At 43.4% G+C, this 12,747-nt stretch overlaps 1 protein-coding gene across 1 annotated transcript in view; it reads left to right on the top strand.

Moving 5' to 3' along the window:
* The window catches only part of pmfbp1 (polyamine modulated factor 1 binding protein 1), a 177,305-nt gene that overhangs the window by 139,424 nt on the left and 25,134 nt on the right, over nucleotides 1-12,747 (top strand). The window contains exons 15-19 of the mRNA XM_084061712.1: nucleotides 278-361; nucleotides 4,352-4,510; nucleotides 9,481-9,702; nucleotides 10,122-10,340; nucleotides 11,964-12,194. Of these exons, the coding sequence (XP_083917838.1) occupies nucleotides 278-361; nucleotides 4,352-4,510; nucleotides 9,481-9,702; nucleotides 10,122-10,340; nucleotides 11,964-12,194 (915 nt within the window). The remainder of the gene's footprint in view (nucleotides 1-277; nucleotides 362-4,351; nucleotides 4,511-9,480; nucleotides 9,703-10,121; nucleotides 10,341-11,963; nucleotides 12,195-12,747) is intronic.

Below are 12,747 nucleotides of genomic sequence, written 5' to 3'. Positions count from 1 at the left end.
TATTGATCTTTTTTCACTATTTTTGAAAGTTTTTGAAATTCTTTGAAGATGTTTCCCTATAATGACATACTCAAAAGAGGAATTGATTGCCCATCTTTTGGGTAATCAATCGATTATCGATTATTTTGTTACGTTATCGATATTTTTTTAATAATCGATTAAATAGATTAGTTTGATTAACTGTTGTACCCCTAATACTCTGTGTGGTTTAATGTAGCATTTAATTTAATACAGCAGCTTTCATGTTTAGCCTTTGCTCACTTTTGGGGGTGTGCAGGTTGCCATCAGAGATGAGACGGTGCTGAGACTAACCATGGAACTGAGGACTGCCCAGGAACAGCTGAAATTGGTTCAGGAACAGGTTAGACATTTTACTCACTCACTTTACGGTGCATTGTAGTTGTATCTATGACCTTAAACTTTAAGGTCATAGTTACAACTACAATGCAAGTATACTGTGTAACTTTTTCAATTAAGCAACAGTTATTTTTTATATAATGTTTCATTAAGAATTGCCTGCCCCCGACACTTACATTCCAAAATATCCTCAGGCACTAGGACCTGGCAGCATTCATTTTGGAGCACTCCCTCCGTATACACTAATCCGCGGAGCGCTGCCCTGTAGGTGGCGCCGCCATTGCTGCGGTGACAGTCAGCTGCTGCTGCGGTTCTGTCCGTCTGTTGACGTTAGCAGAGCAGCCATAAACTAGCCTACTGGCACCTGACGTAGTAGGTGGTTCGTCCCGATTTTCTGTACATTTTTGTAAAGTTAGTGTTAGTAAAAAAACAGGTAAAAGAGTAACGTGAGCAGTCAGTGACTGCAGCTGACTGACGGTCTGACACCGCAGCAATGGTTGCGCGCAGGGCAGCGCTCCGTGGATTCGTGTATAGTCTGTAATGACACGGAGCTACCAATAGGTGTCGCCAAAAAAGACTACTAAAATTAATGTTACACAATAGGACTTTAGCTAACCTTTTCACCACCATTTCACCTGACCCATTTCAGTTCAGGAAGAGGACAATGAGAAGCTATGCTGTGCAGATGACATACACCAGTGATTCTCAACCTTTAAATATGAATTAGGCCACGGACCCCCAATTGATACCATTTTTTATCTCTGGGACCCCAATCTACACTGTAAAATCCTCAGTGTTTATTTAACTCTGAGAGCGGGTCCAATTGGTTTCATTTGCACAGTCCCATAATGGTCCATTTGGACCACTGGGGGTCCCCGGATCTGACGTTTACAAACAGTGACACAACAGTGAAAACAGGACTAGGCAACCCTAGTTAATGCTCCCTGCATTCTCTCTTCATGTTTGCTGCTGGTAGAACAAGGCACCAGACAGAAAGCTTAAACTTGTTACTATAGCAACAGTAATCAACGTCAGCGTTGAGCTGTAGCTGATATCATACATATGTTAAGCATTTATAAGCATTAATTATTTATTTAGACCTCACTGTTAAAAAGGCTTTCACGTCGTCAACCAAGTTTGTTTACAGTACTGTAGCTCACCATAGTTGCTCAAAACCTTACGGTATATAACCTGATATAATGGACTCCATATTTGGGTACGGCTGACCTGGAACTCCGTATTTGGGCATAGATGCCTCATCATGGCCTCACCCAGTACACAAAGCCTCAGTATCCTCAGTTAGATATCCATATTCCTGCAACTCACTCAATAAATTCAAAAATGAAAAGTAGCAGTTAGCATCAATTAAGAAAAAAAAGATGTACGATATACTGTAAGTGAGTTTTAAGAAGAGAGATTTAATAAAAGAGGACACTGAGTTTTCCTGCCTGCATAAGCAGGGAGTTCCACAAATGAGAGGTTTCAGCCTGTTCCGACAGCCCTTCACTTCCATTATATAAAATATAAGTTAAATAGTTGAAAACATCTACACAATATGTGAAAAAGAATGCGTACAAGAACTTAATGATTGGTACAGCAGTTTGTAAGATTAGACCCGGTCAAGCAAAAAGTAGTGATTTTTTATTTGTACTGTAGTGTTTAATTGTCTCGACACTCATTGATTGTGAATATCCAATCCATGGTTCAACCCATCCATATGTTGTACTGTCGTAGTGGGACTAACATCTCATGTCATTTTCTAACTCTTTAAAGCCTCCAGGTTATTTTCGAGTTCTTAGCTCGGAGGAGAAGTTACTGTATAGTAGAAACTGTCGATGGCCTCAAGCTCCTTTGCTGGATTATTTATTCCGCATTCGACTGGTCAGTTATTTGTTTTCCACAGTGTCCTTGCGTGTTATAAATGGGACAGGCCTGTCACTTCAATGCTGAGAGGATGTTTTGAGTTCCTTGAAAGATTTTTATTTATTTAATTTTGGGATGGCGCGGAGAAGTGAATAATGCATCTCAACCTGCTACATGTACTGTTTTTATCATTAGCATGCAGCTCAAGTTATCTGCAGAATACTTATGAGTGCTAGCGAAATGTTTGTGATGTTATTTATTCATGTTGCTCTTTCAATTATTCATTTGTTTATTTATTCATGGAAGAACTAACTGCAATTGGAAAATTCATTTTTGCTCAAGGGCACATGGCCCCCTCTCTGCCCCCTTTCCCCCCTGCACAAAGAAAAGGGGGGGCATCAGGCTTGTTAGTAATTGCTTTATGTGGCATTTCCTGAGACTCACAGGGAGATGTCATTTTAATCCAAGCAGACAGGTGGGGGAGAGGAACAGAAAGAACGACAGATAGAACAAGAGAGAGAGAGACAGAAAGACAGAGAGAGAGAGAGACTTAATGTTTAGAGGTGGAAAGAGTATGGGAAGGGAAGGGAGGATGAGTTTGTAGCAGTTTTTTTCTTCTTTTTTTGGTGACTTATCAAAACTTTCAGTGAGGTTTTTGGCTTTTGGCCGAGCTACGGTAAAGGCAGATGTATAGGCAGTGGTGAACAGTAAGGCCTTTGCAAACAGGGTGCGACTTTTCGCACGAATAAAATGGACAATATAATTTCTTAAAAGAACACATGGTCCTCTATGACGTCATGCACACCGGCTCCGAATTTGCCGTGCGGTAAGTGGCTGCGGCGGTGCGTTTTTTTTTTCAATTGAACCCAGTTCGATTCGTGCGTCTTTTCGCATGCGGTAAAAACTGATTGACCAATCGCACCCTGTCTGCAAAGGCCTTCACAGAGTACATTTACTTGAGTGCTGCACATAAGTACATTCTTTTTGTATCTATACTTTACTTGACTAATTGTACTTTTGGGTACTTTCACTCCACTACATTTCAAAGACAATTTTTGATTTTGATATAGCTACAAGCTCACAAGCTTCTAGATCTGCTATTTTCACTATATCGACCTTTTTGGAAACTTTCTGGAAACTCTTTGATTAGTTTTTGGGGGTGTCATCGCTTCCAATTTCACTTGTTTAACCTGTATCCTCACTGAGTTCTCTATCCTGATTGGATAAAATTGGTATCCCGACCTGAAAATACATTTTCTGCTTTATAAAGAGCTGGAGAGACATGGAGACTCCTGTTACTGAACAAACACTCTATAACAATGAGTACTATCAGAATATAGAGCTATTTAACACTTATTTTAACCAAAGAAAATCACTACCCTACCTTTTTAAGTACCGGTATTTTTTAAAAGCATGTACTTTTGCACACTTAAATATTCTTAAACACTCCAGTACTTTAACTCAAGTACAAATTGGACTAAACAACGTTCACTTGTGGTTGAGTATTATTTGACCAGGATTATCTACCACCACTGATTAGAGGACATACAGATTCTCTGTGAATTCCACTGACAGAACTCTACAGGTTGCAGTCAGGGGAGAAGGAGGACACAATAGGCTTTGGTTGTATTCCGTGTCTTCACGCTCTCCTGGCTCCTCTGTTACCGTGTGCTTGCAGTGTTTTCTTTAATTATATGGGCTGGGATTTTTGTTCAATTTCACACTTGTGCACACATGCAGCAATTATTTCTGATAAGTGATAACAATTCACTGAACATTAAATGAGTTTGTGTGTTTGTCGAGTGGGCAAGCATGCATGCGTGTTTCTGTCTCTGGCACAGAATGTAGCTTTGTGTGTGACAAACTTCTCACACACATGGAATTCCAATTAGCATCAAACATGTTTGTGTGCACTCATGATCTTAATGTGTGCAGCCCTACTGTATATTTACCTTGCTTTTTGTGAACTGTTGTGCCCTTGACCCTCTGGTGTGTGTGTGTGTGTGTGTGTGTGTGTGTGTGTGTGTGTGTGTGTGTGTGTGTGTGTGTGTGTGTGTGTGTGTGTGTGTGTGTGTGTGTGTGTGTGTGTGTGTGTGTGTGTGTGTGTGTGTGTGTGTGTGTGTGTGCACAGCTGTCAGAGCAGCAGTTAGTTGCGAGGGAGGAGGTGCTGACCCTGCAGAAGGAGGTGAAGAATCTTCAGTCAAGTCAGAGAGAGACGGAGGACGCCTTGCAGGCAGAACGCCAGAGAAGCAGCCAACTGCAGCTGGAAAAGGATAGCGTTCTCTCACAGGTCTCGCGCACACATGCAGGAACAAATGCACATGCACGTGCATGTACATACAGTACAATGCTTGCATGTACAGTATATACATACAGCTACAGACACGTACACGTTACACATACACATGCATGGCTGTGTACAGTACACATAAGCGCTTAGTGTGTACTATTTACTATACAGTACCATACAGCAGTGATTCTCAACCATTTTAATTTCAAGGATCCCAAGTTTGATATGCATTATACCACGGCCCCCATTTGATACGATTTTTATTAAGCATGTAACCATAATTGTCGTCGCGATAACAAAAAGTCCCGATATTATCGTGGGCTTGTGACCTCATGTACGAGGCCGAAAATGTTACTGTTTTTGTTTGAAGAGCAGAGGGAGTAATGAGTGTGAAACAGCCTGGCTAGGGCCTAGACCATAGATATTCAACTGGCGGCCCGCGGCCCGCGGGCCACGTGCGGCCCGCGAGGAGCTTCCTTGTGGCCCCTGGCCATATTCAAAAAAATAAAAAAATAATAATGATTATTTATTTTAACTTTGATTTATGTTATCAAAGTTAAAATAGCACAAATTATTTATCCTTCATTAGTTCTTGAAAGGCCATCTTTCATTGGAACTTAACTTAGAACCTTAAATAGAACCGAATTAGACCGAATTAGACCCGAAAAACGGTTGATTTATATTGGTCAAATAGAACCGAATTAGACCCGAATTAGACCGAATTAGACCCGAAAAATTTCGCGCGCGTGCGCGCGTGCATTTGCGCTGTGTGGCCCCCGACTCCAAGTTATTTTACAGTTGTGGCCCCCTGCCTAATCTAGTTGAATACCCCTGGCCTAGACAGACCTCGTGTTCACAGCAATCATATTGTCTATATTGGCTATAGCTTAGCGGCTAACATAACCACTTAAATGTTATATTCTTATTAAACGGACCGGAGTTACAACTGTACTTGGACCGTGTTTTACCTCTACACAAAATTAATTTGCCAATTTTCAAGTTCACAACTCGTGAAGCCTGATTTGTACTTGCAAACGCATGGTTGCGCATCGTATCTCACGCCGAGGAGGGCCGATCTACATAACAAGCCCACCACACATTACAGCGCAACACATTGAGGACTTGTGAGTCTGCTAATTTTGGTGCGTAATATATGCCTAAATTGACTTTATCTATTACTGTATATCGTTGCAGTTGGGCGAAAACCTTGTACGTTCAAAACGGTTACTTTTCAAAAAAATGTTAAATATTTATAAAATCCACAGACAGACTTAACCACTTTCAAACAAACTTAACCACTGACCTCCCTATTTTGGGCATCTTTGCATAGGCAAAGATTTTGTGCATGCAAAGTTTGTCACCGATCGGTTCAGCAGTGTCTGATATTAGCTGTACACAGACACACAGACAGGGCCGAAAACGTCATCTCTGCCTATCGGCCGGGCAGAGATAATGATCACAATGCAATACGAGGACTTGAATAATGTCTTAATGGCGTCAACCTGTTTGTATCTCCATATTGTATGGTTTGGAGGGATGGATCTGATGCATACATAAGTCTGTTGTATGCTTTCACTAGGGAAAACATTGGTTTAACACTTTCATGTCACCTACAAAGCCTCAGTTGAGTTGACCCTTCATGAATGATCAAGTGCAAATCCATGTTTGAAGTGCCAACACTCTGCGGGTGGTTCGTGGGGGGGGGGTCTCTGCTGTGTACCCCTCAGCCTAATGAATTCTGTTCGAGATAATGGTCGGTGCAGGTCTCACAAGGGTGGTCACGCGTTGCACGCTCTCTCTCCTCTGTGGTGTCAACAAACAGTGCACAGCCATGGAATGACAATTAGTATGGTTTAATTAGCGGCGCCCTGTGTTGCTCTCGGCGCTGTTTCTTCATTTATTTTAATCTTGTTTATGCACCTTGATTGTTTCACAATACAGCTTTTTTTTAATTAGCCCAGATTGATGAAATTGCATTGATTCTGTATCCTTATTAAAATGAACCCCCCCACACATTCTCCTCTGTTATTTTTCATAATTAATGGTACAGTGTGACGACGTGAGTGTGCGTGCGTCTGTGTGCGTGTGTGTGTGTGTGTGTGCATGTGTGAGTGTGGGATATTAGTGAAAGCTTTGCACATTTTGTAATCAAGTGTTTATTATTATTTATTGCAGAGGCTGTCAAAGTGTAGCGCATTGACAGGCGTTTTATGAGTTTGTGGAGGGATCTGGTGTGGCATGATAGATGCAGCGTGGTGACAGTTCTGCTGCTGACTATAAGCTTCAGAAGATGAGCGACTAATGCCTCATTTATACATAGCTGCATGCCGGTGTCGTGCACTGGAAAATAATAGCAGATCTACAAGATCACCACGCATCGTCACGTGACACGTTGTGAGCTTGTAGGTCTGTAATTTTCCTTGCGCGCAACTAAGTATAAATCATCCGTTAAGTGTGCTGTAAGCGTCATGTGTCAGACACTGATTTCTTTATGTTTCGTTTTGTTTTGTCTTTCTTCACAGACAGATCTATGGACCCCCTCTCATTCTCTCTCCGCTCAGTGGTGACCTTGGTCCGTAGGCCTGATGCATGTACTTGTGCATGCGTGTGCACATGACCATGCAGGCAGATACATGTGCATGCCCGTACAGAATCTCATTCCAGCCCAGAGCTCTTTTAATTTTGATTGATGACTCCGTTTATCTTCTGCATAACACCCTCCTCCACCCTCCGTCTCTATGTCTCCCCACTCTCCATCTCTTAGCTCCTGATTCCTCTCCCCCCCACCTCACACCTCCCCCAGTTTGAAAATGATATTAGAAACAAAATGAGATTTGAAATTTTATGTTTGACAAGCGACTTGATGAAAGGGTTTCATTGCTGGGCCTGATCCATGGAAATTTTATGCTAATAATACTGCTGGCCAAGCGATCTAGTTGGAAATTAATCAGAGGGCTAGAGCTGCCGGAGAGAGAGAAAGAGAGAGAGAGAGAGAGTGTGAGAGGGAGGGAGGGAGGGAGGGAGGGAGGGATAGGGAGAAAGCAGAGGAGAGAAGAGACAGAGAAAAGGTAGGCTGTGCTATAAACACCCCTCCCCCCATGTCCTTCCCTCACTCCAGCTCTGAATCTCATCAGAAATAGCCATGGGGTGTTGTCTGTGTGATGAGGTTGGGAGAGAAATAGGGAGTTAGAAAATTACACTGCAGCTTAGCACTGATTGATGCAGTAATGTATGCAGCCATGCAGTGAGCTGCCGTGTTATGGATTAGACCTCCCCCTCCTCCAGCAGTCCTCCTCTGTAGGAAGGAGGACATACACGTACGCACGCGCACACACACACACACGCACGCACGCACGCACGCACGCACGCACGCACGCGCATGCGCACGCACATGCATGAAATCAACAATCACTGCTCTTTAGCCATATTTGTCCCACTGTTATTATTCTATCTCTCCTGTTTGGCTGTCTGTGCTGTCTTGGCTGCATGTATCACTTCCATCCACATGCTGTATTATTGGTATGGGTGTGTGGCTGCCTGTGTGTTTACATGGAGATTCCACAGACAGCCTGTGGCAATTCAGACTCGGTACATCTGTTCCTCTCCTCTCCTCTCCTCTCCTCTCCTCCGCTCTCTTTACTTACTCTCTCTATCTCTCTCTAAAAACCCTGGGAGTCATCATTGCACTCAAGTCACTAATGGAGTCATTATCAGATTTCGCTCATTTAAAACAACACAATTAGTGCTCAGGCCTTAATGATGTTTGCAAGTTAAATGCAAACTAATCTGTTTTTTCTCTCTCTCTCTTTATCCATTCCCTACTCTCTTCCATTCCTCTATCTCACAGCTCGATGCTCAGTTGGAATAAAGAGAGTAAATGAATCACTGAAGTGTCTTGTGGGTGTGGATATGTGTTCATGGCCGTACGCTTCCCAACCATGTTACGAGTTTGTGTGTGATTTATTATTTTCACCCCGAGAGACATCTGTTACACCAGTCCTTATTTTTGTAATGCATCATCAGCCAGAGGGGAAAAAAACAATATTATCCCATCTGGGATATTGTACTCTGGAGTCTAATAATCTAATGTACTGTACAGTAGAGCCGGTGACATTAAAGTGCCGGTGAAGCTGCAGGGAGGCGCTTGGTGTGCGCAGTACACCGCATTACACACTGTATGTCTGTCCAGGAAGCCTCACATACACGCAGACTCAATGCAAAAACAAACACTCACACACAACTACCAGTACTGCACTCATAGAAACACTAACAGTGTTTCCCAAACATACTGTAGGGTTGTGGGCCGGGCCCGTTTTTATGGGAGTAAATATACCTTCTTTTTTTATAATACGATACGATACGATAATACTTTATTGTCAGTTCACACTGAAATTTGTCTCACACTGAAATTTGTCATCCCATAACATGTAACGACATATAGGCACACGGACAACACAAATAACGAAAACAATAAGGCATACAAGGCCCTCTGAGGTCGCGGTGCAGCCGCAGAGCAGCGCACACGGAAGCAGCAGCTCTGCAGCATTGATATAATGAAGGTGTTAATTCAAAAAGTATACATAGATGCATCATAATTCCATGAAGTACTTTTTAAAGAAATGTGTCTTTTTATGTGTAACCACTTAAACTATTATTTTATACTTTGACTATTCAAAAACAGATATACAAGCTCATAGCGTGGCACAGAGTGCCGCTATGAGCGTGTAGATCTGCTATTTTTGAAAAATCTTGAAAATTGGTGCAAATCCTTGAATATATTATTTTTTAAAGCGAACATTTTTAACTCAAATCTATTTTCTTCTGAGGAGGTCCCTGGAACTAAACATTATATATTAATATATTTGAGATGGGGGTCCGCGGCCAAATACATATCATTTTGGGGGTCCTTGAGATGACATGACACATTCACTCTCAAACTATCCCTTTCTCCTGGCCCTGCCGCATTACAGTGGGCCGACCACCAGGGGGCAGTGTGTGCGATGCGTGGAGAAGTGCAGCGGTGGCAGGCGGAGGTGCAGGCGCAGCGGGAGGGAAGGGAGGCGGAGGTGGCCGGGCTGCAGGCGGAGCTCCAGGAGGCCCAGAGCAGGCTGCAGCAGAACTGCGCCACCGTAGGATACCTCCAATCCGACCTGGAGCACACCCACAGACAGCACAAGCTGGCCGAGGACCAGGTGGCTGTCATACACAACAGTGTCACACAAAAGTAACAAAAATAGCTGATCTGCAAGCTCGCTATTTTGGAATTTGAATCCTGAAACGTAACAGTTTTTGGACGTACATGAGGTTTCCATCCGACAGCAACGATATGCTGCTGTGGAATGATTATGGAAAAGGTTTAACTGCTGTAGGTACATACACTACCATTACATTATAGTTCACTAGCAGAGTAGAATAGCATCTCCATATTTCAATATTTCAATTATTTTAATGGGTCTCTTTCTTCTTTTTTTTGCAAATGAATGCCATATTTTGTCCTACAAGAACACAGGTTATTTTTTCCATTTCCTGAAAAGAAAGGGTTTTGGACTTACAAGTTACAACAGCAACAATATTGTAACTACAAACTCTTATGTGTCACTGCCTGTTCCAGGCCAGTCAGAATGAAAGGCATGTGCGATCCCAAGAAGCTGAGCTGAGCAGGCTGAAGGCCAGATTACGGGAGGCAGAGGGCAGGACCGTGGACACGGAGGCCCGACTGAAGCCTCTCTCCAAATCCCTGGAGCTCCTCACAAGCAAGTACCAGACCTGCCTTAGTAAACTGACCCAGCAGGATAGCACTCTGCAGGACCTGAAGGAGGCCAGGGCACAGGTCAGCTCCCAAGCCAGTGAATGCCTGGTGGTTCCCTTAAAAGTGTGTGTGTGTGTGTGTGTGTGTGTGTGTGTGTGTGTGTGTGTGTGTGCTCACGCACGCCTGTGGCTTCTTCCCTGTCTGACTCTAGATAGACAGACAGACAGACATTTATTGATCCTTAGGGAAATTCAGTTGTCATAGCAGCGCCGCATTAAGCATGAAACTAAGATACTGGTAGGGTATAGACAGAGAACAATTACAGAATAGGTACTGTAGTAACACTAGTAACAAAAAAGGGTTACAATATAATATAAAACACATTATAAAGATGACTTAACTTCTGACCTGGCCTTCTGCCCCTGGGCTGTTCAGGTCTGCATAGACTACTAGGACTCGCCGGATATAAATAAATATAATGTTTAACCTGTCACAATAAAAGGGCATATATGATTGATGTCTGTACCAAGTATCAACAGTAATTATACTGTATGTAATGGTTATAGTGTATTATGTATTAACAGTAAAACGGATCAATATATACTGTACATAGGCATGTAGATAGTAGGTACTGTAGTTTCTATCTATCTATCAATCTATCGATATATCGATCTATCTACCTATCTGCCTTGATAGCATGACTATAGAGATAATGTGTACCGATTTGCGTCTGTAGGAGTAATATAAAAAATCACACCCAGTGTGAAGATGGGCGGTGTGGTCATCACAGTGGTGGAAGCTCACTTAATTTTTTATTTTTTTTTAAGTGCATAGTCCTATTTATAGGTTATTAATTTCATCATAATTTCAACATGTGTCTCGCTAGCCAATCACAGTGCTGAATAGAGTCAGCGGGGAATAGAGTCAGCGGGGGTGTCCAGGGGCCACCCATTGTGGGTGGAAGGGGTGTACAATGGGTGGCCAATCACAGTGCAGGGTTTGGGGGGGTACAATGGGTGGCCAATCACAGTGCAGCAAATGTCAATGTCCCAACCTCACATATAGGGGCGGCTACACCGCCCAAAAAAAGGGTTTAGCAAACACCAGCCTCCTGGTGGTGCTATAACAAGCTGATGTGACAGTGCAGAGGTTCTCCCTTGCCCCCTGGTAGTGTGCGTGCAAAGTTTTAAGTTTCACGCCGATCAGTCAAATGGTGCTGGATATTAGCTGCTCACAGACAAACACACGGACACCTGGACAGACAGATGGACAAGGGGCGGTCCGTGGAGACAACAAATACATCATAAAGCATGAGCACAATGGGTAGGGTGTATTCCGTACTTGCATCGTTCCAGACTTGCATGGCTCAGAGTAGGGCGCCGGTTTAGTGATTAATCAACATTCAACATCAACAAAGTTCTACATTGGCACAAAAAGGCAAAAATTAAATAAAGAATTAAAACAATGACACAATGAAACCCCCCTCCCCCCAACTATACAGAGCTAAAAAAAGTATTTTTTTTTAAAAACACACAAAGGCATCAAACCATCTAGGCAAATGCCTTGTTTAAAAGAAAATGTCAACGGACTGTGGTGCTCTCAGATGTTCTGGGAGGGCATTCCAAGGCCGAGGAGCGGCTGAGCAGAGATCTGTCGATCTCTGATCTCTGTTCTGTGTTCTGTGTGTGTGTCTTTACATCCCAGGTGGCGGAGCGTGAGGAGCAGGCGGTGCGTCTACATGCCCAGGTGGGGGCTCTGCAGGATGAGTTGAAGGCTCGTGTCGAGCAGCTGGAGAGTGGAGATGAGGCCCTGAGCTCCCTCAACCGACGTCTCAGTGACACTCGGAGACAGCTGGACAGCAGCCGCAAGCACAGCCACGAGTGTGAGCTGGTCATTGGCACCCTGAGGGAGACCAACGCTCGGCTCAAGCAGCAGGTCAGTCTGACTCTCACAGACCAGGGATTTTGGCCACTGTCCCAAAACTGACAGGTGTCAGTGGACTCATTAACCCAGCCCCAATATTACTGGTTCTGAGCTAGCTGAACACAATCGCTGTTCTACCAGACCATAGAAAGATACAACAGAGCTACCAGGGAGGTGTTGCCAAAAACACTACTAACATGAATGTTATACACAGCATGACTTTAAGCCCTATTTCTGTACTGTATGATGTTGTAGTGGATAGAAGGTTTTTACAATTATTTCGAACATTTTCACCTACAATATAATGGCATGCCTAAAATAGGGACGCCAGGGTGAAAGTGGTTAAAGAAACTATGTGGTCAGTCGCAAAACGATGCACGGTCAGAGTTGAATCATTCAGCCACTAATTGGTCCTCTCGGATGACTGGAGGTCATAATGATAGTCTGTCTTTTCTTTGCCAGAGGTGAATCAGAAAGCAGCGCTCATCCTCGTAGCGTGGTGGGGCCTAGGGGCTGGGGACCTCACTAAGTGTTCATTCTGATTCCTCTATTGATCGCAGCCATG

Source organism: Gymnoscopelus microlampas (genome assembly GCF_963454915.1).
Source record: "Gymnoscopelus microlampas genome assembly, chromosome: 1".
NCBI lineage: Eukaryota > Metazoa > Chordata > Actinopteri > Myctophiformes > Myctophidae > Gymnoscopelus > Gymnoscopelus microlampas.
This window is presented reverse-complemented; position numbering and strand designations above follow the sequence as displayed.